General features: G+C 41.5%; 1 protein-coding gene across 3 annotated transcripts in view; it reads left to right on the forward strand.

The window, feature by feature from the left end:
- NOX4 (NADPH oxidase 4) overlaps positions 1 to 26,164 on the forward strand; it is a 118,644-nt gene extending 92,480 nt beyond the window's left edge. For 2 of the 3 annotated variants that reach the window (XM_087758230.1, XM_087758231.1), the window contains exons 14-18: positions 2,825 to 2,944; positions 6,443 to 6,551; positions 7,133 to 7,201; positions 9,276 to 9,376; positions 14,464 to 16,465. In XM_087758230.1, coding sequence (XP_087614356.1) covers positions 2,825 to 2,944; positions 6,443 to 6,551; positions 7,133 to 7,201; positions 9,276 to 9,376; positions 14,464 to 14,584 — 520 coding nt within the window. In that variant the 3' untranslated portion in view covers positions 14,585 to 16,465. Of the gene's footprint in view, positions 1 to 2,824; positions 2,945 to 6,442; positions 6,552 to 7,132; positions 7,202 to 9,275; positions 9,377 to 14,463 lie in introns of all 3 variants that reach the window. The other variant, XM_087758232.1, reaches the window with a different exon arrangement.
- Positions 26,165 to 26,846: the final 682 nt, after the last annotated feature.

The following is a 26,846-nucleotide window of genomic DNA, read 5'->3' on the forward strand; positions in this document are numbered from 1 at the left end:
GGCTCCTCTGACTGCATTTGCTGTCCAAACAACTGCTCCTTACTCCCTCAGAGGAAGACACAGTGGGCAGATAGAAATATTTTGCAGGCCAGATGAGGCTAATGGGCCACAAACTGGAGAAATCTGACCAAAATACATATTTAATTGAAGGTTGTTTCTTGAATTTCTGGCATGGAATTATTCACCGTGATTGACTGGTTTGCAGTGACCAGATCTGGTTTTGCATGTTTCAACTCCTGATCATGTCAGTGGTATTATGTGGTAGTCAGACTTCCCAGGAATTGCTTAGTTCCTTCTGAGATCAGGCATACATACATACTTCAGATAGTCTAGGCTTAAGTGCCATTCTGCTAAGTGGCACACCCAGAGTACGTGACATCCACTGTGGTAATTTCTGGAAAAATCTCCTTTGCTAGTTTGCTTTTGTTTTGTTTGCTTGTGTTTTTTCCAAAAAATATTGGCTTTAAGTCTGTATATCCAAATGAAAGTTAGTGCTGCTTGTGCAAAATGCAAGGAATTTCCCTCAGGCCTGTGCTTATGCCCTTCATACCTTTAGGAGCGATTCTCCAGATTTCACCAGCTAGGCAGGGTCTGATTAGGGTAACATATGTGTAAGAGGTATGCCAGGAATGACAGTGGACTTCAGTTGCTGGTCTTCATTATCCAGTATTTTTTTTTCTTTTTGCCCTACACTGATATCCCAAAATTAGATCTCTGTTGAGATATACATCTGAGACCCATAACATTTGTGGACTTCTCTCAAAATGTCCCCTGGACCAGATTCATTTCAGAGTAATGACCTGCTTCTCTACATTTCCCCTGTTGCTTATTTAAATAAGAGATGCTCCTTTACCTCCTCAGTCAACTGATAGCGCAACATTTAGAAGATCTGTTAAAGCAACTACTGCTGCACTCTGCACCAGCAGTGGTATCATTTCATTAGTGGAAAATAAACCCTTGTTAAGCAAATGGGGTATAAAGTGTTATGTAACAGGAAACATTTAATGAGAAGATACTTAAAGTTCTTTTTGTATTGTATGCACGTCCATTTAAGTTTTTCTTGGCCCCACTATGCAAAAGAATTTATCTGTCCTAAGTAAGGAGTGAATTTGTTTGTCTAGTATTGTCATCATGCTGGTACTAACATACCTGACATTGAAAAGCTTTGAGATTCTCCAAGAGAACATTTGTAGAATACTGTAGTGACTTCAGAATACAAAGACAGAAATAAAAATAAGCATATTTGGCTTGCAGATTGATTAGTTATGAATATCAGTGAGGAATTGTGGTTATTTAAAAACGTCTACTGCCAGCACTTCCAAAGCTTTTTGATGACAGCTGTGGCTGGCCCAGTGTCTTCTGCCTTTCTCTCCAGGTAGGACACCAAGAGCCAAGAACGGAATTTATAAGACAGGGCATAGTTAAGGATCAGCCTGTTTGCCATCAGAAAGTAGGTACTTATCTGCGTTTAGACAAGATACTATAGAAGAAGGAGCCTAATATATGAGGCATCAAGATGTCAGCAGTAGCAGAGGTCTGGAAGAAATTTCCTGGAAAAGGCCATATTGGCCAAAGACACCCAGACAAGATGTTGTCTTGACTGGTAAGATGCCAAGGGTCAGACCACAAAACTACAAGAAATGAGATCAGACTGAGATCTTAAGTTATGGCTAAGATCCAGCCCTCAAAAGGAAAGAATCGGATGAGGGTTGAAAGACTTTTGTCTGGGAAAAGAGATGCCTCCTCTGCCTTTAATTCTCTGGCTGATGGTATAAAGGAGAAGCTTATGCCCTTTTATTAGACAAATAGTATGCCTAGCTTAGTTGAATAATAGAACCAGTATGGGGGGGTGTGTAAAAATATATATGTTGGAACTTCTGTGTGGACTCAGGCCAAAGGTTGCTGTCAGTCAGCCTAGCTGTGAGCAAATCCCCAGTCACCAAGCTGCTGAATGCAGTGCTGGTCCCACCACACTTTGCTGTATTCATTAGCTACCTAAAATGTGGCAATCCAGTGAGCCACTCATACACAGAATGGACCTTGGCTAAATGTACTGTTCAAGTTCTCTTCATAATAGTCTCTGAATCTCTTACTGAAGTTGGTATTCCCTAATTAGAATAGGGGGTATGTGAATCTTATTAGCGATATTACAGCCAATAAATTTTGAGCTATCTGTGGATGACCTTGGGCAGACTTTCAGCAGTGTAGGAAAGATATGGAATTCAAACTTTTGAAGATGCCTAAAAGCCCATTTTTAAATTAGTCAACTGACTTTCCAGCAGTATCTGAAATACTAAAAATGGGTTGGAAATGGGACTCAGTCTCCTAAACGAGTTTTAAGAACTGGTAGACAAAACTGTTGTAAGAATGAGAGGCATGAGTCAAAGAGGTAAACTCAGTGCTTTTTCCCCCTCTTCAGATATCCTGTAAGTGCAGCACTTTCTTTGCCCCCCTAGTACCAGACACAAGGGACAGTCATAATTTAGTCACCTCCACCTGTTTGATTAAAAAATGGCTTGTCTAATCATGGAATGTGCCAAGAGATTTCATATAACACTTTTTCATACCACTTGTACATTGGTTTCTCTCCACATAAAGCTTTCCAGGAAAAAGGTTTTCATAAAGGTTGGACCAGATGATCCTTGAGGTCCCTTCCAACCTGGTATTCTATGATTCTATGATTCTGTGATATTCTGCATCCCAAGACTAATAAAAAATTGAAACAAATTCTTTGCAGGATGTTAATTCCAACCCACTTTTCTTTTCCTCTCTCCTCTGATTTTAGCAGCTTTCTCTAAAAGTGTTCTTTTTGCTTTTTCTGCAGACTGTATGTGGATGGACCTTTTGGAAGTCCCTTTGAGGAATCCCTGAACTATGAGGTCAGCCTCTGCGTGGCTGGAGGTATTGGAGTTACACCATTTGCATCAGTACTCAACACCCTGCTGTAAGTGACCTTAAGCCTTTTAAAGCCATTTCCCCCCAGTTTACCATAGTAGTGCATCAGAAAGACTTTCAGAGTATTTAAAAACTGCCATTAGCATAACATAAGTGAATGATTCCTTGGAGAGTGGTAGAAGACTGGGATGTCCCCTGAAGAGCGTAAATCATCTCATACAGGTTTTGTAACCCAAACAGTTGTGGCAGAGTTGTGCCAGTAATGCACCTGAGCTGGGACAGTGTCACTAACCTTTATACCCTGTCACCAGCCTAACCTGTGATTAATGTAGTCACAGCCCTTCGGCTAGACTTGTTCCCCTAGTCCCAGCTTAGATGAGGCTAGGGACTATGCTAGTGAGTTTTTGAGAGTCAGGAAGTTGTGACAGTCTTTCTGCTGGAAATGCAGGGCCAGCTGTCCTGGTCTGTTTGAATTCTGTAAATGTGTAAGCTTAAGGTTTTAAAGGAAAGGGATCAGCTTGGATTCAGACAGCATTCGGATGTTTAACTCCGTTCGAGAAGTTTAATTTTTAGATATGCCTTTTTCTTTACCTTTTTTTTTCTTGTTTCTCTATTGTTGTTGTTTTTTTTTTTTAATTTAAAGCCTTTGGCATTCTATTCAGACCAAACCTTTCACCTCGTTTGTCTGTCACATTGGCAGTGTGGTTCCCACCAAATCTTATGCTGTGTGAAATAGGCTTGCCTTCATGAATGCTATCGTTTTTGGGTTTGTTTTTTTTTTTTGCTAGATTATTGGCTAAGAGTTCCAGTCACAGGTTAATCACCCCTGTTTCATAGGCGCTATATAAACAGCCAGCCAAAGCAGCAAACCTTCCCTGAAGTGTTGAAAGGGTAGCTGGCTTTGGGAAGGTTTTACAATGCACAACTGAAGCATTTTATCGGAGATGAACATGCCAATGGCCAGCTCGAACTCCAAAGCAAAGTTAAAGCCTGGAATTTAGATGCTGTGCACGTTCTTCTGTCCTTGATCTGGGCTGGACCTGACAGTGCTGAGTGCTTCTGAAAATTATCAGCCCCACCTGTCTCATAGTGCTGCAGCCCTCAAAGGCCATCTTGGGCTCCCTCATTTTCTTTTCCTGAGAGTGTATTGATCATCCTCTCAAAAACAGGGTACATTTTTTCTGAAAGCCTGAGGCCCAGGTGGATAAAATGACCATTTTCCTCATGATGGATTATCCTTGACAGTGCTTAGCAAAAATGTCACAGATGATAATGATGGGCCAACAGCAGGTAATGAGATGTTTGCCTCTACCAGTGTGTTATCAGAGGTTGTAGGAACTTCCACAGACATTGCCATAGAAGGTTAGCACCCAAAAGCTTTTGCAATGTCCATTTATCTGGATAAAGCCATAAATGGGCTTCCAAGCAGCCAATACCATAACCTGCCTTTGTAGCCAATCTTCCCTTTTTTCACTGTAGTATTATACAGGGGAATCATTCTGTGATTCTGGAAAAAAGTAACAGTCTAAGTCTGCTTTCCTTCTCAGTATTTAAACATCAACAAAGCACTGGTTTAGTGGATGATCTGCCTGTTGTCTTTGCCCTGGCTCAGAAGTGGAAATTGGCAGGTGTGAAGATGCAAACTGCCTTACGATGCCAGCACTGCAGAGCAGCGGAGCCAGTCCTGTTGTGTCAAGGGCACGCAGGTCTGGGGGAGATCAGAAGCCTGTCAACGTACTAATTTGTTTCCTGCTCAGTTGTGTTCCTGTTGTATGTACACAGTTTAATTCTGGCTCCTGCCCTTCCCTTCACTTAACTGTTGAACACTATGCTCTATTTTTAAGAAAATATAACTTACATTAAGGAAAGCTAGTGGCTTTCATGCAGAAGGGTCTGTAAATAATGGCTGTTATTACGGGCAGTGGTAACACAGAAACACACAAGAAGTGTTATATACATATGAACTTGGTTGGAATGGGGGATTGCACCTTTATTGCATAATAGAGCCTGCTGGAGGCAGACCAGGCACGTGTGTCTGAGGTGCTATTTTAAATCTATGCTTGACTTGTTTCCTGAAGTCTTGCAGTCCAGCCTCTTTGTCCAGCTGCAATGCTTCATCAGCGAGAGTGGTGTTTTGTTACTGACTTACAGCAGTTCAATACAAAATGCCTTGCATTTTTCTCTCCTTTTATCCTTTTTTACGGTGAAAGGCACTTATTTTCCTTGCTACTGCTTATAGTTATCTTGTCACATCTGACCAGATTGTGACCCTTCCTAAGGGCTTGTCTTAGTATAGGCAGTCAGAAAAAGACGGAGGAAATCCTGCTCTGCAGGTCAGCAGTTTACAAACAAAAAAGCTGAAATCAGGAGTTCAAAGACACTCTACTCTCCAGTCTTAAAGCACTTTTTCTCTCTCTGAGGAGTCTACACGAAAGGTGAGTTCTCAGTCCCTACAGGCTGCTGAGAATGTCTCCATCCTTGCTCCTTGGGCTTACAGTGGAGGTTAGGTGTATGGGGAGGTAAGACAGTGACTGGAGTCATCACTTAGGTAGATCAATTAATACAGTACCCTTGATGTATATGCCAGCAACCCTACAGTTTGAAATAATGCACAGTGGATATGGTGAGATGTATCATCAAACTTTTCGACTGGGGTTGGCTCCTGGAACTAGCGTTTGAAGTTGACAGGCTATGGCCTTCTCTATCTGAAAATTATTTCAGGAGGAAAAGGAGAAAACAAGCTGTGCACTGGCTATTTCAGTGATCAGAACAACAGAAAACAGCATTGGCTAACTAAAGATACTTCCTGAATATTTTTGCTTTGTTTGAACTCATCAATCATCAGGATTTTTTTCACTTTTGTTTTCTTTCCCAGTTCATTCCAGTCCTTCCTTTGTGCTCTATTTGTGTTTTATTTGCATTAGAAATCTGACATGAGAGTCCTGGTTTTCTAAATGCAACACCAAAATCTGCCCATGACTGCACTTTCCCCACCAGCATTTTCTGAGGGCTGTAATATATCACACGGTTCCCTAACACAATGGAGCTCTGATTTGATTTGGTCTTTGTGATTTTGCTAGAGTATTAATTATAATCAACCAGAGCCTTTCACATAAAAGGCAGAATTAAGTTCTGACATTATTGCATTTGTCAATATTTTTGTCTTATGGGTTGCTTTATAAACTTAATAAAGAATTGACATAATACACTTGAACTTAGAATGTCTGCTTTGCTTTGAAATAGAAGTTTGATGATGGTGCATGAATCCATATTTGCTGCCCAAATCATCTGTATAGCTGACACCTTCCTAATGCAGAAACAGGATCTGTGAAGGGTGGTAGCTCTGTGCTAGAGATTTAATATTCTCAGGATCATCATAATAGGCTGCATTGGTCATTTCAACGTCTGATGTATCATAGGATGAAGAACAATTTAGCAGTTAGCTTCTAATGGAAATTCACGTTTCCACTAATGAATATAAAGCATCTTCATTAATGTTTCCTTTTTAAATGATAATTTTTAATTACCCAAACATTTTATTTTCAAGTGACGGCTGGAAATGCTACAAGCTCAGAAGACTCTACTTCATTTGGGTGTGCAGGGACATTGAATCTTTCCGCTGGTTTGCAGATCTGCTCTGTATGTTGCATAACAAGGTAATGAGCGTTGCTTGGAGGGATACTGACAACTTAATAAATGCAGGGTATGTCCACAGCACACAACTGGCAAGCTATAGAGAAAGGCAGCCTTTCTCAAAACAAGCAAGCTCCAGCAGTACTTCTGCTTGGGCTACCTGACCCAGACTCCATTTATTCTTGGAGAGGCACAGAATAGTTTGAGTATCTGTCACCAGTACTTCATTGCACAGTGTTGCCACGTACCAGTAGTCTGGACGCTTATCTGTGAAATTTATGAGATGGAAGAAAAACGTGCAGGTTGGGAAGTCTGAGTGGCCTTTAGCCATTTGGTTAGTAGGCAGATTGAGAAGGGAGTGGGATTTACAACTTCAGGTAGATTTTAAGAGCAGTATAGCTTCCTAAAATAGTATTTTGTACACAGCATGATGTGCAACATTCTGGAGTGCATGAAGGGGTGCTATGCAAGCGTATCTTCTTCATTAAAAAGCTTACTTCACTGATGCTGAAACCCAAGTCTCGGGATAGTAGACACAAGTGACTTTATGCTTACATTAAGAGAAGAGATATTTTTTCACTAGCTGTTTTTATCATCCTCCCAGCTTTGGCAGGAGAATCGACCAGACTATATAAACATCCAGCTGTACCTCAGTCAAACAGATGGAATACAGGTATGTGGCTAAATGCTGTTTGTAAACCGAACTAGACCTTGGGGTAGTAGACAGTGCAAACCGTCAGTCAAAGGCAAAAGGGAGTTACTGCAGATGGTGAAAACAGGAAATGAGGCCATAAACTCAAGTGACTGATTCATTACTAGGGCAAGAGAGCAAGTCCATACCCACAGCATTAAGAGAATCTAGTCCAGTAGCCTTAAGTTGATTAGAAATGGGTGGAAACCTATGTCTTGCTTTTCTAGGAAAGAGGTCCTTCCAGGCCAGGCCACGGACCAGACAGCTGGCTGTGTTTTATGGGAAATCAGCATCATTTCTGGGCTAAGAATCAAAACTGAATAGTTCTAGGAGCTTGCAAGCTAAAATCTTGTTTTCAAATAAATATTTTGAGAGAAACTAGCTATTTTTAAAAGCTTTGGATTTCTTTGCCTCAAATATAGACAAAAGTTACAAATCTCTTGATGTATAAGACTGGAAATTATACTGAACTGCCAATTGTCATGTATTACCCACCCCAAAGCTGGGCTAATTCCTCAGTTCTTGGCATCTCCCATAGCTATTTATGCTTATGATCTTCATTTTACATTGTTTAGCACGTGAGCCTAGGCCTGATTCTTTACCCTGCTGCATCTGGAAGCTTTCAGTTGACTGCAGCAGGCCCAGAACCAAGCCTAACAATTACTACAAAACATGAAATGCAGCGAGAAACCATGCCCAAAGTATTTTGATCTGCCTGGTATCAGGTGGAGACAGCATAACATTCACAGCTCTGGTAGGAACACTATCCAATAGTCTACAGAATGTGATAGCTACAGTAGTTACGAACAGTGTTCCACAGATTTAATGCCTGGATGACGTATGTCAACTGGAGTGGGGTGCTTGAAAATAGCTAATTGATGAACCCAGTATGCTATTGTTAGGTTAAAATGAAAACCCAAAGCCGGACTGCATTGCAGTGACACAGTAAGATTGTAAAAATAGACAATTCAAAGCAAGTTTTCTAATAATGTGTATCAAGCAGCTACTGAATTTGTTTAAGTGAACTTTGGTTTAAGTCTTTCTTTAAAGTCACTTCTCTTTTGTGGCTGTTGAACAAAAGTGGCATGAAGTATAATGCTGCTCGTGATTTCTCAAGGGGGAGTTAAACTCAACTCTGCATTGCCATACAGCTTCTGTGTTCACTGATGTTAGTCCAAAGTGTTTACTGCTACCAAAATTAGGGCAGTTTCGCTTCGTGCTCCCTTTGCTCAGAAGTAGCATGCCTGTGTGAAAACAGGGAGCCAAGCCCATCCTTCAGCAAATGCCTCTTGAATATAAAAGGCCAACAGAGGATGAGTTAGCCAAGACTCTGTGTTTGCACTGGTACGAGCAATGCTTCAGGTCATTCAGCAGTAGAGTGAATCTGGTAGCCTAGATAAGGTGTAACTTCTCTCTGCCTTTCTGTCGCATTAGGACAGAGAACCAAAGAAAGGGAATGCCCTGCAATGGAAGGGCACTTGACCTTATCAAAATGCTGGTGAGTTAGCACTGCTGGAATGGGTTGGGATCCATCCGGGGAGCAGTTTTGGCTGCTTTCTGCTGTTACAGCAACTCAAAACAGCTGGCAAACTACTCTCAGGGAGAAATGTAAGATTTCCCTTGTTACTTTTTCAGACCTAGTCATCTTAATAGTTACTTGTACAAAGTTAAAAAAAAAGACTTCAGACAGAAATATGATTTCTGCATCAGCAGTGCTTCTTCCAGCTTAGCATTAAAAGCCAATGAGGGAATGAATAATAGGAGCATGGTTATTGTTTTATGGCTTAAATAAATTGGTTTAAAAGTAATGGGGAGATTAATGAGCAGCTGCATGAGGAACAATGTATAACAAGCACCAAGGAGAGCCAGTGAAAAGGCAGTGAGCAGAGGTATTGGTGCATGAAATGGCTGCAGTTTTAATCACAACTGTCTGATACTTGTGCTCAGGTTTTACACCTCAGCGATACGGTAAGTCAGCCAATGTCAGAAATGGGAGCCCTGGGTGATAGCAGGCAATTTGCAAATCAGGCAGAATGGAATTTTTTGTTTCTTGCAGAAAATAATTGGTGAAAAATATCAAGCTTTAAACTCAAGGCTTTTGATTGGACGACCCCGGTGGAAACTCCTTTTTGATGAAATAGCGAAGTGTAACAGGCAGTAAGTACCAGTCTGCTTGAAGGATGCCACAATTTGAATGGTGGGGATATTATCTGTTTTCAGCTATGTTTGTATGAAAGTATTTTTGGGGTTTTATCTTAGAGTGTAATGTTTAAGCTACTGATGTTGAAAGTAGCTAATATTTTGCTGTGAGAGATAGCCTGTAGAAACAGAAACTTTTTTTTTTTTACACTCAGGGCAGTTCATCTTTTTACGCAGCTAGGTTGTTCAGTGGCCCAGAAAATAAAAGTAATACATTTCCATCTCACTGCACAGAGATTGCGTATGTTTTTGTCCGTGGTAATATCTTGCTTGCAACATATGCTGGTTTTAGATATAAAGTTGCATTTTTTAAAATTGTTGACTTCTATAATTTTCATGATTTATAGTGCTGGTGTACAAAGAGAATGCACAAGGAAGAATCTGACTGTCCTGTATTGTTTTTATTCAGAGGATATATTGTCTTTGGAGATTCCTGACACTTTTTTATTCTTTGTTAAGACCCGGCAATGCCTTTTTACTGTGCTAGGCAAACATATTATGGTCTGAAACAAGACAGTTGTAAGCCAGAGAAGACATACAATTAGACTATGGAATGTCTTTGTCCAGATCCAGCTTTGTTGGTTGAGTATTTTACACCCCACTGGCAGTTTTCTGCCTCAAAAGCTGATCTGGTAGAAGGGATTGTGTGAGTCGTCTTCTCTAATTCACTTCTGGTATAGTCAGTGGGGTGGGAGCAAACCACCCTCAGTAGCTGCTCATAGTTATCTGGGTGCACCAGTTTGAGATGCTGTTCACCTGCAGAACTTTCCCTCAAGAACATTTTGTCCTCTCTTGCACTTGCAAAGTGAACATCTGCCCATGGCTTATTGACTCTCCTCTTCTGAGGCTGGATATGACTAGGGGACACTGAGCCCTGGCTCTTGAGAAGTACTGAGCGCCAATATGTATCACAGTTGGCAGTGTAAGCTGCTGACAATATGTCTTGGATTCAGGTCCTAGAGGATGTTGTGGACAGGGTCCTTTTCCAGGATGCTCCAAAGGCTGCTACAGAGGGACATCCCTCGTAGGATTCTCACACTGTGCAAACAAGTATCACTTAGAGAAGGGTTTTGTAGTAAAGAACCATGGGAAAGAAAGGGAAATAGAGAGGTCAGAGAAGCAAGTTGACTCTCTTGGCTCAGAGTCCTCCTCATAGAGGAGTGTTGACCTTTTATGCTCCATTCTAATGTCTTTTTTGTTTAACTGTGTGAATGCCGTTTTAAAAGATGAAAATGATGAGGTTTCTGCCACTTCCTTGCAAGGCTCTAAGTGCACATAATACAGATGAAGCTATTAGTGGTAGTCATACTTGCTTTTTCTTTTGTGCTTTCCATCACATTACTCCTAATTAGACTTCAAGTACCATTTCCTCTGCATTTCCACATCAGGTCTTTAAATTGTGCCACCATTTCCAAGCAAGCTGTCTTTTACTACCTAAATAATGCTCTGACTCTTTCGATTACCCTGCAGTTGCTCAGATGGAGCGTTCCTCACCCTTTGTCACCCCTTTATCAGAGTTTATAGATAGAAGTCTGTATCGATCTATATAGTTGCATGTAACATGATAGACAGTAGTACAACCTATAACTCAGCTATCCCACATAAACTTACCTGTTGTAGGGAAATATTCTCCCTGTTTCCCTGGACAAGATGGGAACTTCTATTTTTCTGTATAGTCCAAGTCCTCCCATTTCCCGGTCTCCTTCTAACTTTATTTCAGTTCTTATTTCTCAGTAACTTTCCATCTAAATGACCCTGCTGCAATATGGAGACAGAAAAGAAAAAAGAAAAAAAAAAAAAAAAGGCAGGGCAACCAAGTTGTTTCCAACATCTGGTGCCAGTGTTCAGGCTTTCACATGTATTTGCAATCATCCCCTTGGGCTTGTTTATGGGCAGTCAAGATATTTTCCACTTTTTATCTTGTGTTTTTAGTAAAAGCTGCACATAAATAAACACGCAGCTGGCAAACCTCTCATCGGTTTAGCCATCTGATTGGTTTGTGGTTTGTGAATTGTTGCTGTTGTTGCTGTTTGGGTCCCAAATAAGCAAAGTGCATTTGTAAGTGTCTGAGCTTTGCCAGACCTTCAGAGCGTGACATGGGACAACCCAGCATCAGGTTCCTGATTCTTTCTTCTGGACTAAGAGGAGCAGACGTGTGCCATCTACTGTTGATATTTTATAAGACACCCGCAGTCCCAAGGATGTGCATTGGGACAGTTTATATAATAAATTATTGATCTTGTTTTTCATGTTCCCTTTGTGAGGATGGAGCAGCAGCCTTGTTTCTCTTTGGTTGTCTCCTGGATGAAAAGCTTATACCATGCCTTGGCTGCCACACTTTCTCAATTTCTCTTAGTTCAAACAGACACATGCTTTTTCCAGATGGAGGCTGACCTAGAAAAAGACAGGAATATCTGTAGGAGAGGAAGGCGTGGAGCACCATGATACATTTCTTGTGCACTGTAAAGGAGACATATCTCTCTAGGAATGAATATGGGATTTAAAACTGGAATATTTAAAGTCCTGATTCTGTCCTCTCCAGGTAGCAAAGTATTTCACCTCTCCCTCACCTCCCTCTGTTTATAAAAAGGATGTAAGATGTAAGATGCTGACCTACTCATCCCATAGGAACACTGAAGAGTTATTTGCTTAGTGCTCTGAAGGAGTAAAATCCTGTATTAATGTTTATAATTATTACAAAGAATGGCCTGTAACACAGTTTCCCTAATTATAAACATTAGTGGTATTTGAAAGATTTTCAGACATTATGCCTCAGCAATACCTAGCTGCCTGTATTCATCCGAGCAAGAAGATGAGCCATCGACCCACACAAGTGATACGCAATTAAAGCCCATCAGCTCAGGGCAGTAGCGTGCTGCTCCGTGTAGTAGCTGCTTTCAGTGACCTGCCTGCTTGTGTCGCAGCAACCAGGCAGGAGGCAGGGAGGAAGGTATCTGCGAGCGGGGAAGTGGGGGGCGTAGGTGGGGGAGGACGTGGGGCGGGAGCTGTGGGAGGTAAGTGGTACATGGAGGGATGTGCAGAGCAGATGCTGATGGTGGGTATCCCGGGAAGGAAGTTCTGGCTCACCACATGGGGCAGTGGCTCAGCTGGGTTTCAGGAGCCCACCTTAGTCAGCCACAGGTCTCTTGTGTGACCTTAAGCAAATCATTTAACCTCTCTGTGATTCTGTTTACTAGCCAAATACTCTGTGTACCTTGGAAGGATGTTGCCGAGATGGGAATGTATTAGCAGTATGTGCTGCTTAGGCATGTCTGTGCTTTGGGGGCTATATATACATAATGAAAGGGAGAGAGACAAATGAACTCTTTGGGTTTTATTTATCAGTTGTTTGTACTAATTAGAGTAATGAAAACAAACACCAATGTTAATTCTCTCAATTAAATACATAGTACAAAACAGATTCTTGCTGGCAGCTCATGCGCCCTTTTTCTCCACTGTGCGCAGATTAGAGGGTGTTCAGGTTCTGCAAGTGCTGAGGAATCTTATTTGAGAGCAATGAGCAATAGTGTTCTTACTATTTCTGCAAATCCAGCCACCAGCACAACACCCCTTGCCATTAAAAGGAGTACTACCAGGACAGGAAAGTTTAATAGATATACATAAGGGTGAGAAAAGTACGAGTTATGAATATTTGCCATGGATTGATACGAGAAATTATGTAACTGAAGGCAGTTAAAGTCAGTGTTGTAAGGTGCCTGCACAAGGACACCATTGCAGTTACCTGCCTAACTTTGTGATGCTTTTTGGTGTTTGAGTCCTCAGTTGTACCATGCCAGTGCTGCTGTGCACTGGTACAGTGTGGACTGCCATGCTGTTCGAGCTGCTGCATCGGGCACATACACTTGACAGTATGCATCAAAGATTTCTTCTTATAGGTGTTAGTTCCCTTCTCTCACCAAACACATACAGAGGCAGCTTTAAAGTGTGCATTTGATTATCCTGCATGTGCTAAGATATTTTATATTTAATAGATACTGGATAAAATACTGAAACAGTCCTGGAGGCAGGGACCAGAACTCAAGTCTCCAGCCTCTTGGTGAGTGCTGTAGATTGGAGTTAGAGCCGTGTTCCCTCTTCTGTGCTCTCTCTGCATTCCAGTAAATCTTTAAGATCTTTCTCTGTAGTGGCACAATTTCAGCAGGAAGATGAAGAGGTTTTTTTTTTTCATAATATAGAAGACAGCAAGACAGCACCACATCCTCTTTCCCTGCTCCTTCCTTTCCCTTCTCCTCATCTTTCAAAAAATGGAGATGATGAATATCACAAGTGCCTCAGTCCTGCTGTTGTGGTTGTGCCTGTTCTGATGCTGGCTGCTGTTCTGAGCCCTTAGATGCTGTATGACTGTGATCCTGACTTATAGCCTGTGTTTAAGGTGACCAGAGAGCAAAGAGCTGTTGTCGGTGGAGTGGTGTGAAAAAGTCAGGTTAACTAATGAACCCAGGCTGATAGCTGTGGATGATGAACAAGGATCATATTCTGTGTTTGGCTTTTCGTAAGACATTTCAATATAGCTGTGAAGGAAAGATTGCATGCTAATGTGAAACTAAAGTGGTAAAATTATTCTGCTGCTGCCAGAAATAATCATGCATTAGTAGTGCTGTTTTCATTAGTGTAACGGATCACCGTTAGTGACTAGATCTCCTGCTGGTGTAAATCATGAGTTACACTAATGAAGTCATTACAGTGAGACACGTTTTTAACAAAAAAAGTGATTAATCATGGAAAAAATTGCAGTGGGAAGTAGTAATTTTTCATCACTTGGTGTCTTGAGACTAAGATGAGGCACTTTTTTGTAAGAGTTGTCTTATTCAAATAATAGGGCTTGTTGTGCGGGTACTTGGGAGAGATCTGGTGGCTTCAGTAATATTAACTACATGATCTAGTGAGCTGTTCTCACCTTAAAACCTATGCATAATTGGCTTATGTATAATACAGTGAGGCCAGAATCCAATTCTGTCTGTTGTTAGAAGTTACTGTTTCTTTGCAATGTCATAACTTTTTTTCTTTTTTTTTTTTTTTAACAGGAAGACCATTGGAGTTTTCTGTTGTGGACCAAACAAAATCTCTAAGATACTTCATAAACTGAGCAACAGCAGCAACTCTTATGGGACGAGGTTTGAGTATAATAAAGAATCCTTCAGCTGAAAGTCTGTTGGACTAGCAAGACTCTTTGGAAGATAAAAGTGCAATTTTTTTGTTTGTACAACTTAAAAGTTCAGCTGTGGTTTAAACAGACAGAAATGTACCAAAGAATAGCACAGATTTTCTTATTTATGATTATTTAAGACTTTGGAAAATGATGGGTACAGCAGTATACCAACAAATAATAAGTGCTTATGCTCAAAGCCAAATGCACTCGCACAATATTTGTGGCAGCGGTGATTCTTTGGAGTTATTTCTGTTAATTAAAAAGTACAGAAGCTGGGGAGAGACACAGTTGCTTTAAAAGTTGATGGAAGAAGAATCTTTGGAACGTTTGAACTTCTTCCACTTCATTTCTCTGAAGCTGAATCAGTAAAACAAACCCCAGGTTAATCCAAATCACAAAACATAGTGTATTACAAAGACCTATTGCTTTTGTTGGTATACAGTTCTCATGGCTTTGCGGTGGAAATACTCCATATTAAAGATTTTATGCATTGCAGAATTGGGATTCTGTATTTAAAATATAGAGTGTTACTCTCGCTCGTCTACTTCTGCAATGGACATGTATATTCCCACCCTGAATGGAAGAGAGGGTGAAATATGGGGAAGGATGTAAGTTAACCTATGGAAAAGTGAGCACAACTGTGTAGCACCTGTGGGCAGACTCCGCCATGATGTAAATCACAGCCTCTTGGCAAGCAAACAGCTGTACATGGAGAACTCTCGATCTTGCATCGATTCAGCATTCAGTGAGTTTGCAAAATAAGTGTGATTTATGCAGCCAGAAAGATGGAGCAAGAAAAGTGATTAAAGGCAGCAGACAGGATATGATGTTTTATTATACCACACGCTCAACGTGGAAGTTGCACTCATTCTACGCTCACATGCCTTGAATGTCAAATACTTCAAGCATTCAGACGCTCTTACTGATTATTTTACAAAGCAGCAGGTTGAAACCCAATTTTAGAGGTTCCAGAGTATGTTTGGTTGACTGTGATCCTTTGAGTACCTTCCCTGGAGTCACGCTTCTTTGCACTGAAGTGCAAAGTGAAAGCAGGATCAGGCCAGATCTACACTAAAGTAAGAATGAAGCCTTCATTACTGTGGCTTTTTGCATCATGTGTGCAGATAGAAACTTTGCAGGAGCCGTAGTATGGTTTCAGTATGTTCCGAAGTGAAGGATCTGAAACATCCAAATGTAATCTCCCCTTCCTTTCTTCTCCCCACAGCTGTTTTCCACTCTGCTCATAGTTGCTGTGGAAGGGCTAGAGGTTGAAATAGGCACTTTAAAACCTTTTGGTTCTGAGGAGCAACTTTTTTTCCGCCACCCAATAGCTGACCCAACTTCCTTTATTTCTTCTTTACCCCCTTTACCTTATTCTGCTGAGAAGACAACATTTAAGCAGGAGCGAGGCATTTAGCTGGCATAAATAGGCATCATTCTAGTGCATCTTAATAGAGCAGCGTTGCTTTACACTTGCTGAAAACCTGCCCCTTAATCTCCAGCAGAAGCTCGGGAGCAATACCCTGTAGTGTTTGCAGCACACACAGACATAAGATGGCTCAGAATCTCTCATGCCCGTGGTTCACCTGTGTTTAGCGCAGTGCATTTGATTCGGTTTACAGCTTTCCAATGCATACCTTTTTTATTTTAGTAGGAAAGACACTAATTTTCACCCTGCAACACAAACTCTGTACAGGGGTCTACAAAGTATCAGTGTTCAGAGGGAAGCATTTCTCTAGGAGGTGGTGTGTAGGCACGTTGTATGTGTAACTAGTGAAAATGAGTTTGGTCTTCGCCTTGGCAGCTTCTGCTCAGGAGTTGCCCTCAGCGGAGCAGCAGGGTCGAGGTGCAGCAGTGAAGCCACCTGGGGATGTGTTCCTCAGTGTCTGGACTTCGCACTGAAGTTTCTACCTCTGGCTCTGCCCAATTGGAAATTCAAGGGGGAAGGAAAGAGCCAGAGATGGACATATTCCTACTGATGAGAATTCTCAAAGTAGCCTAGAGGAGAGAGAAGCCAAAATAGAAATGCGGTGTGAGATGGGAGCCTACTTTGCAGCTACTGATTTTAAATTTTTTTTTGAGCCTGGAAGGGTCATTATTTTCCCATTGGATCTCATTTATCCATCAGTGTAAAACTGGAGGTATGCAGAAAAGGATTAGATCCTTTTTAATTATTAATATTTCTTTCTAATACTGTCTGCATGGGTTTTATAATAAACAACACTGATGGCAAAATGCATAGATATCAGGTATTGCCGATACTGCAGGCTTTTTTGTTTGCTGGCAGTTAGCTTAAAGCATGATTGAAATGATGACTGCATCTGTTAACCACAGCCAGACAGTGATCTTTTTTCTCTTGTTTTAGGATCTAGTATCTAATGGTTTTTAAATACAGTTTAGAGTCATCTAATCACAATGTTGTTTGTGGTTTCACATCTCCTCTCTGATAGATATCAGTTCCATTACCGTATAATGAGAAGCTAGTTTTGTAGTTAGCTCTGTGCTAAAAGAGATTATATTTTCTGGCTCAGGTCCTATGTAAGTAGTGCTTTATAATTAAAATAATAATACTAGTACTGTGCTCTTGTTCTGCATTGTAGCAGGAGCTGACGCTACGTGTAGGCATGTTAAATGCCTGTTGTTACATTAGGCAGTGCTGTCAGAGCAGATGCAAGCAGAGCCAGGGTCTCCTCTTTCTGCCTTTGTCCTGTACCAACCTCAGCTAACCCACTTGTAAAACAGGCTTGGGACTGTCTACCTTTCTGGAGTGTGGTGAGGCTTAATTAATGTTTCGGGATCACTTCAGTGCACCTGCAGTGAAAAGGTCTGTCTAATTGCTGTGCAACTGTTTTTGTGTTTTATTTTGTGTAAAGCTTCGTCTGACCAAACCTCTCTGTTGCTTATACAAGCAATTGCTGGACCAGGTGAGGGTGAGTTTGAGGAAAGCCTAAAAGCCTCAGGCGCTTTTTTCCTTTTCCTTGAGCTATGCTTTTTAGAGGGGCAAAAAGTTTAAGGGTTAGTGACTGTGACTTGGCTTCAGGAGTGGCAGGTGTTATGATAAACACAGTCTTTCTACAGGCTGCATTATCCTTGCTGCTTCTGAGTGCATCACTTGTGCTCAGTGCTTGCAACACTGAGCCGAGCCCTCTTTAGCTTTTTTATTTGTAAGCCAAGTGTACATGAAAATATAACTCTGTGCCAGGCAAATAAGCGAAGGCTGACAGTACTTAATTCCACATTTACAGATCAAACAGATTTACGTAATTGAATGTCTCTTTACACTTTAAACTGAGTCCTGTAAGCGGGTCTGTCGTAAGCGTCCTGCTGGCAGGGGAAGGATCCCACCATGTATTCTGCCACTTCTCGTTCAGTCTGTCACAAAACTGCAGGCCCCTCAGTGTTTGCTCAGCAGGATCTTTCTGTTTTATTCATCATAAATGTTTCAGGGCTTTTCTTTAAAACAGAAGTGTTTTCATGCCATGATGGAAACCAAGGCCTTTCTCTGCAATGGGAATCCAGCCCTTGTACAGCAGCATGAAACTCGGGGCTTATCACAGATAACAGATTTACCCAAGAAATCCTGTTCCCATAGCACTGAGATTACTTGGGTGAGTAAATATTCACTGCCATAGCAAAGGACTGCAGAGGTGAGCCCTGATGGAGCGTGGGAAGACCTGACAAGGAGCAACCTTCACCTCTGAAGTCTGCAGGACAGCCCATCCTTGCATGATGATTATTCCAGCCCTGACTTTGGAGCAACACTTCCCTATTTCAGCATATGGTACTAATAGCATGTGAGTTCTTCCTTGGTCTTTTATCTGCTCTTCTAGGAGGCAGGACTGAAAGGAGTATGAGAGATCACTACATAGAACCTTGAACCTGGGCTGGGGAGAGGACACCAGCGCGTACCACAGACGCCTAGTTGGTGACTGCACTGCTTAGGGTAGGAAGTTTAAGCCAAATCCATTTTTCTGCAAAATGCCAATTGTTTTGCTACAACAAACTAGAGAACAGTTGCTGTAAAGGGAAATGAGATAAACCCTCTCTCTGTTTGAAGACTCCTGCCCACACAAGCCTGTTGTGAAGATGTGCGGGAAAGCACTGCGCACATTCAGCTTCCACTAGCACTGTGTCGCACACACTGCATCCCAATGGCGGGCTTAGTCCCTCAGCACTGAATCCCTGTCGTTTTCCATGGTTGCAGATCTTCACCAGTCTTGTTAGCAGATGTGCCTTGCAGGTGAGAGAAATACTACATATGCTTGGATCCTTGCACAGAGTCTGTTATAAGCATGGAGCAACCTGTGAGCACGCATTGCAGCCAGTGCAAGTGCAGAGTCATCCCTTTGCTTCTAGCACATAGGTGCGAAAGTGATTTGGAGCTGGCTGAGAAGGGGCAGATAATAGGAGTGGCAGACCAGCCACATTGGGAACAGTAATTCAGCTATAACAGCCTAACAGAGCAGAGAAGTGATGGTTTGGTAAGAAATTTCCTTTTAGAACAGCTGCCTAAGAGAAAAGCCTGTACTCAACACTGATGTACCAGGTTATAGTTTCAAACTACAAAATGTTGCTTACAGAAGCAGGCAGGAGGCTAACTAGTTATTGCCTATAGTAGTTCAAGCCCAATAAGTCAGAGAAGAGACATTGTTATTAAAGTGCAGTGTTCACTTGTTTAAAAAAATAAAAGGGCTTCTAGGGAGATTAATTTTCACTTCAGCCTGGCAATCATTTCATAAACATGCCAGTGTGATTTAAGACAAGCTGGATCTGTTCTTCTCTGGACTATGCATCTGATTTGTCTGCAGATTTCCCACCCCTCACAAATAAAACCAGTTTTTATTGTTTTAACAAAGAGGATTTAACAGCAAGATTTAATCAAAATGCCACTGGTTCCCATGCTGAACTGAGCTTTTCTGCAATGAATATACATTTTTCAGGGATATATATATAATATAGCTGGCAGCTCAGGTCTGAATGGTGATTTGGGGTTTGCATCGTCTCTGCTGCTGGTGTGTTTCATTAGGGTCACTATAGTGATGTGCTGGTGAAACGCATGGAGCTGAAATGAGACTCTTCATTCCCATAAAGAGCCTGATATTTTAGTGCCTGTACCAAGCATAGTAAATCCCAGAAACTCTGGAATTTCCGTTGTAGGTACAGTAGATTAACTAGCCAGCATCTTTAGGGTTGAACCCTGAGTCCTCTGCTGGACTGACATGTATAACAAATGCTCTTACACAAAGGTTGTGAGCAACAAATGCTGCTCCTTAAAAGGCTGGATGAGTATCTGTGAAGGTTTAATATCCTGCTAGTTGTATCACCCATGTTGTAAGAGGGATAGGATCTGGTTTGGTACCATGGAATGCTGTGCACTCCCTCTGATGTTATGAATCTCTCCAAACTTGCAGTGGATGCTCAAGGTTTGCTGTGCCTGAAGTGTTATATTCTCTAAAAGGATCATATTTGTAAGGAAAACAGCTGCTGGAGCTGTACTAACAGCAGTGGATCTGTCCCGTTATTACAGGGGCACAGAGAGAAAGCTGAAGAAAGCCACCCATCCCAGTTGTAGATTGCCTCTTAACAGACCCCTTGGATTTCTGAGGATATCAGAACTTGCAAAAAATATTTACGTGCTGTCTGCTTCTTCCCGGCAAAGTCTGTCCATCACACAGCCCAAAATCTGCACCTTCTTCCTAATGATCTGTACTGTTACACCAGGAGGGGGAAGCCAAGAGTAGCTCCTGAGCCTTCAGGCAAACTGCTGTCAACTGAGGAGCAAACGGAGGAGGGCAGGAGAGGAGGGTGAATGCCAGCAGTGAACAGGGTGAAATGTTTCGAACCTGGGAGCAAAGGGGAAGGAGGGAGACATTCTTGGCTTCTCAACTTTAGAAATTAAAAGCAAGCCCCGTTGTCTAGATGTGGATACAGAGTCTCCCTGGAGTTTGAAAACTAATATATGCAAAGACATTGCCTTTCTATGTACAATTTGGTGATAAAGCACAGAAGAAAACTAGTATATTTTAGCAGACACCTTGGATATAAGCAATTTGTTTGAAATAAATCCACCGTTGACTCTTTTGAGCTAACCTGTTGCAAAAAACATCTACTTCTGTTTTGCAGCTTTGGAGTTAGGAATGGCTTTACCTGCTAACTCTTTTTCACCAAAATACTGGAGTGTGTAGTTCTCTGTGCTAGCTGTAAGTAACTTTGACAGTTCAATAAATAAATTTTGTGTTGGTTGCTGCTGACCCTAAGTGAGGACAGCCTTGAGGATGAGAAGCAGTGTTACATAAATGTCTAGTGTACATAGCAACACTGAGAAGAGAGACGCTGCTGCATTGCTTTTGGTGCACCAGTCACACATTAAAATTCTGTCATTGCAAGGTCGTGTTGCTCTTCTCGTACTCTACAACCCTGGGGAAGACATTTGGATGAGAGTTGGGGGAGGAAAAGCGAAAACCTCCTTGTGCTGTAACCAAGAATATACTCATTGACAGCAGGGCATTTCTTTTGATTTCGAAAAAGCATGTCATTTCTTTTTCAAGGGATAACGGATTCCCTCCTGGTGCTGTGTAGTGGTGTTTGCATGTTAGAAATGTAACACAGTGATAACAGGTTGCTTCTGAATTGAATAAATAATGCCTCTGAGCCTTTTCTTCTCCCTTTAATAATCTGAGAGAAATGCAAAATACCAGAGAGCACATAGAGTGGACTGTGTCCTGAGCTGCACTCTGCAGCCTGGTTAGGAATGCTGCACAGAAACTCTGCAAGCTGCTGGGAAGAGGTGAGGTTTAAGGCAAAGAGGAAAAACAACTGTTTTAAGGAGAAACACAGCAGTGAGACATGATCTGTAGACATCAGAAGCAGGCCATGTCACAGCATTGGCCATCACGTCTTTGTACGTTGCTGAGTCAGAGCCAATCCTAAAGGTACACCTTGGCATCAGGGAAAGTCGAGGGCTCTCGGATTGAGTCTGCAATGTGAGATGAAAGCAGGTTTAAATGCAGCCAGGTGAGCCACCTGTGTGCACTTTGCAGCTTGGAGCTCAGACCTGGCATTTCTGAGGGTGAATTGTGTAGACAATGAGCTGGTCTGACTCCTGAGTGCGGTCTCAGTTGTGTGGTTAGCTGAGGGTATGGACATAGCCTTTGTATTTCTGTAGCTTTGTAGAAGCACGTTGTTCAGGGACTGGGGAGCGGGTATGTTATTGTACCTCATTAAGTGTTAGATGCTTGAAAACGTGTACTGTCTAGAATAGATGAGGATGGTGAATGCCAGCTTCCACTGATAAATGAATATACCCTGCCCATATTTGCACTAGTGTTCATGAGGAATAAATGGCAACATCTCCGCAGAGAAGATAGAAGTGCTGTGTTTTTCCTTTGTTGTGTCAGAACAACATCATTGACTGTTAAAAAATGTGTGATAAGAATGTGAAGATTCACCTATGGCATTATTCTTTTTGATCGCTTAAGCACTTGTAACTGTTTGATATATGCTTTTTGAGAAAAACAAAGTGTCCCCAAGCAGAGCTTAAAAACGTGGCTGAGATGCAACTTGGCAAAGGGTCTGCACCTGATAGTGAAGTGTCATTGTTGGAGCTGGATGCATTGGTCCTTTCATTAATCTCAGTCTACTCCATCTCCGTGGAAGATTAGTGGGAGCTGAGCTTTCAGATCTCTCTCTTTTCTCTCTGCATACCCTCAGCCTTCACCTAGAGATGTGCTCTAACCTTTGGATCACTGGAAACAGCCTCATCCACGTGTCACGTAGTCCTCTTTTTCTGCTCTCTCTCCCTCCACAGCACATGATGTATCAAGAGGCTTCTCCCACCCTCTGCTTCCCTTAACTCAGGAAAATGCCACGTTGGGAAATGCAGAGGTCCTCAATTTTAATCCTAACATACACCAGCCTTTATAACGCTCCTAATGAGCACAAACCAATGGGGGTCCTGTAGGTACTTTTATTAGCTTTAGGAAAGTGGTGGTTTGCAGCATCCCAGTCCTGGAGATGGTTTTTAGAATGAGAGGAGGGGCAGTGCCACAAGGACAGCTGTGTGGAAAATGGGGAAATCTCATAATAGCAAAGATTATGTCGTCTTCTGGATGAGAATCGGGGATTTGGTTTTGTGAAAGTCAGACCGCTTGTGGCCATCACTGAAATTAAGTCATGTTTCTGCTTTCACACATAGGTACTTCAGGACAGTGGGCAGTGATGGAAAGGGTTGCTTTTTTCAATTACATTCTCTATTTCCATACAGCCCCTAGTTTATCAACTGCATATAAATTCCTCCTTTCACTGATTAAATATTTCCTCGCCTGGTTTCTTTGCTTCAGGGAGCTTGAGAGCTCATTGTTTATAAAGGGAAAGAAGAAGGATTGTTCTGCTAAGCAGACAACTCTCAGCACATGTTCTGCTCTGCGTCTTTGAGAAGGAGGCACTGATGCTGTTGCAACTGCAGAAGGGCAGAGTTTTCACTGAGATTCAGATGTGACCAAGAGCCTTTTCCAGGATTCATATGGTGATGAAGCTCTGGGCTTATTAGTTACGTTTTTATGAAGCAAGAAGCCTTAGCCCATATGTGCCAGGTTGTGAAACCGTTATTCCCACTGAGGTTTTCTCTCCTTCTAATCACTTGCAAGAGCAAATTTGATGAAGCACATTTGGATAAGAAATTATTCCCTTGGTCTGTGATAGTTAAGGAGAAAAATCATAATTGTGACTTGTTTCCTCAAACTGATGTCCAAAAAGACATTTTGACTGGCCCAGCTATATTAGTTCCATAATAGGCATATGTTAGGTTTGTTTTTTGTTTTTTTTTTTTTAGTTTCTGTGGTTTTACATTGTTTATATAAATATATATTCATTTTGGAACAAAAAAGCAGAACAAAAAAACCCAAACATCTCTTTACTTGGGAAATGTTAGCATGTCCAAAACATGTCTGTTTTAAAAAAAATCTTCAAAGATTCTTAGGAGAGCGGAAACCAGCTGGAAGAAACTATTATTTTCTCATGGCAAAGCATTCTTTGGGCTTTTTTTCTTTCCAACCTTCATTGGTGAAAAGTACTGTTCAAACTGAGCAATGCTACCACAATCCGAGCTTCGACAAGTGAATATCTTCCTTTTAAAGCAAAGCATCTCTCTAGGATCATGTCTACACTGTCATTTGAACCTTCAAGGCAATGTCTGCAGCAGGTCTAGACTTGGCTTGCTCCATAACTTGAGCCCAGAGGCTGAGCTGGCCGCTGGGGGCTCAACAGACTCTTGGGCAGACACCAGCCCCCCCATGAGACAGCCGTGTGTACCGAGGGCAGGGAGCATCTTGGGCATTTAGCCTTCTTCAGCCACAGCTTACATTATTTCATAATGGTTTTCTGTAACGTTGAGGATATTGAGTTAGGAATTATCTCAGAAAGGAAGAAGAGAAATGATCCAGTTTTATCTCACTTTGGATAGTTATTTGGGGCTCATAAGCCATGTGAGAGATTGACATGGTAAATGTCCGAGAACTGGGCACACTGGTACAAGCGTAGGCATCCTGAAAAGACTGTGATGCCACTAGTCAAAGGACTTCTTTGAACCAGAGTGCTATGCAGACAGAAAATAATTAATCAAAATCCAGTCGCAGGAAGGAAGATACGGACCCCAGATGAAATTTAGTCATCCCTAAAATTTGGAAAAAGCAATAAACTCACTTCAACTTTCCAATTTTTCTTTTAAGAAATGAGCCTGGAAAGTAGTTATTTCCAGTTAACATGTATAATGTGATAGAAAAAATGAATGCCCTGTCTTTTCTGTAGTTGCAGGTCTTGACTTTTTCACTACTGACCACATTCTTCCATCACTGTCCTGTCCCAGAAGAAAGAGGCCAGGAAACTTGTTCTGAATTTCCAATTCTGTAATTATATATTTTTTCCAGTATAGCTGAAATAAAAATAATGTATTAGAAAGGAAGGTGGCATTTTTATCTCTATACAATATGCAAGATAACCATTTTGGAAAATACTAGCATAAATGTCCACAATTTTGAGTACTCAATGTTCTTTGCAGAGATGCCTGTTTACATTAATGTAATTTCAATCTGTTCTTATGTTTTTATAGATCAGGATGTGGTACAATTCTTTGACGAGAAATGTCTGCTGAGTTTCCAAGTGGAACAGAAAGCAAAATTTGGCCCTGAACTTTCATTTTTAATTTTTTCCCCCAGGCTTGATTTTAAGAACAAGAATAATACTTAGTGGGTTCCGGTCTATGACAAGGCGTACTCTTGTCATATGAACCAGTCCATTTTGTAGCTTCAGCTTGCTGCCCCCCAACACAACAGAGGAACTTTATTTCACTGGCTGGAAGGATTTAAACAGGTCACTATTGTGGCTGCATGCCTCGTAAACCTTCAAGGAGTAAGCAATATGCTTTTTGACTCTGCTGGTTCCCATCAAATGAAGCAAAGCTTTTACCAGTTAGCTGTATAATAAGGCAGAGCTAGAAAATTGATCATAAAAAAGCTTGGGATTTTCAGAGTAACATGAAGAATTCAGGTTCACTGAGGTTTTGATACCCAACTGCCTTAAGCTTCTTTCTAAAATCCCATGTTCTTTTTGCCTACCTGTAAAATGGGACAGTCACACCTGATGACAAGAGTTTTAAGGACTTGCCTGACGAACAGTCCATCATTTCAAATTTGTTTAGTTAAATTGCAAAATCCTGGTTGTGGTATGGAAAGGATGCTTCTTCCCAAAAATGCCAGACTGAATTAGCCATTTTATCTTAATGGCAATCCTGACGAAGTATTTGGCTGCTGAGTTCTGTTGCTGTTCAGATGTTATTTTCACATTCTGTTATCTTAGCAGGATGCTGTAACGTGAGTTTGTGTCTCTTATTGTATTTGACAAAGCACCATACATTTATTCATCACATAATTATGGCACTGTACTCTCAAGGTATTTACAGGAAGCTTCCTGACTTTGGAATAAACAACCATTCCAAGACTGAGCAAAACATGGTTGAGTTGCTGTTTGTGACCTGGTTTTAATTAATGACATACTGCTTTAATCGCGGGAGCACTGTGTATGTGCACGTGTGCGTATGTATTACCACTGGCAGGGGAGGCTGGGATTTCACTGCTTAAACAGGGGCTCTAGTACTATTTGAGATGCCCTAAACTAGCTGAAACGTCTACACAGGGTTGGCAGATATGCTACAGGAGACCCAGGATCCTCTGGAACGACAGCAGGAAGCTGGGTAGGATACCTGAAGTACCAAAATTGTACTAGGCACCCTTGTTTAGCCATCCAGAGTCATTTTCTGACTTAAAACATTAGGCACATGCTTACTTCATGGCCACCTCTTGAAATTTCTGATAAATCCAGACCATCTGAAATGAAGGACTGTGACAAATACATGCTTTTTGTACCTTCAACTGTGAGACCATCTCGGAAGCCGAAGAAATTTATCTCATTCTCGTACACAGTCATCGCACCACTGGAACTTGGAAGAACATCAGTCCTCTGCACTCTGCATGTCTTTGTTTAGAGCACAGTGGGAACAAAAAACAGCACCTGCCTGACCCTAACCCACCAAAATCAATGATGAACAAAGTTCTCTTCTATACCAGAAGTGTGTAGAAATCCTTCCCACTTAAGATGAGCACTTGAGAACCTGACTGAGTGAAACAAAATCTGGGCATTTTCTTTAGTCTGCTCAGTCTTGGTAAAGCATTTCACAGTGTTTTATTTGAAGCACCTGCTCAGACTGTACTGCTTTTGATAGATCTTAATGGAGAGCTGATATTTTGTTATGATCTTCAAGACACTGCTGATTCTACAGCAAATCTGAAACAATTGTTTTAAAGCTCATAATCCACTTCCCAGTAATATGGTTGGGGTCCTTCTGGTGCACTGCAGGCCAAAGCACCCACTCCATCTTTCTGCAAGACCTTGAATGTCCTGGTAGCCGTTCACCTAATCATTTCTGCATTTGGCAGGGTTGTGAGGTTTTTTTAGGAAAACTGCATGTGAAATATGGATTAATACAAGTGTGCAGACTTCTCTGAGATTTTTCAGAATTGCTGTCAAAAGTTTCGGGTAATTGTTTATTTTTGAGAAGTAAGGATACACAATTAAACTGCATATATTATTCTCAAGGTTGTTAACTTTTGCTTTCTCATTCCAGAGTGGTGGTGATATAATGATGGCAAAAGGTACCATCCCTCCAGGATGAGGAGTTTAACTGCACCAAGATGAAAAAAAAAAAAA

This window comes from Nipponia nippon, unplaced genomic scaffold (assembly GCF_047370975.1).
Source record: "Nipponia nippon isolate SJK-2023a ecotype South Korea unplaced genomic scaffold, ASM4737097v1 scaffold_2, whole genome shotgun sequence".
NCBI lineage: Eukaryota > Metazoa > Chordata > Aves > Pelecaniformes > Threskiornithidae > Nipponia > Nipponia nippon.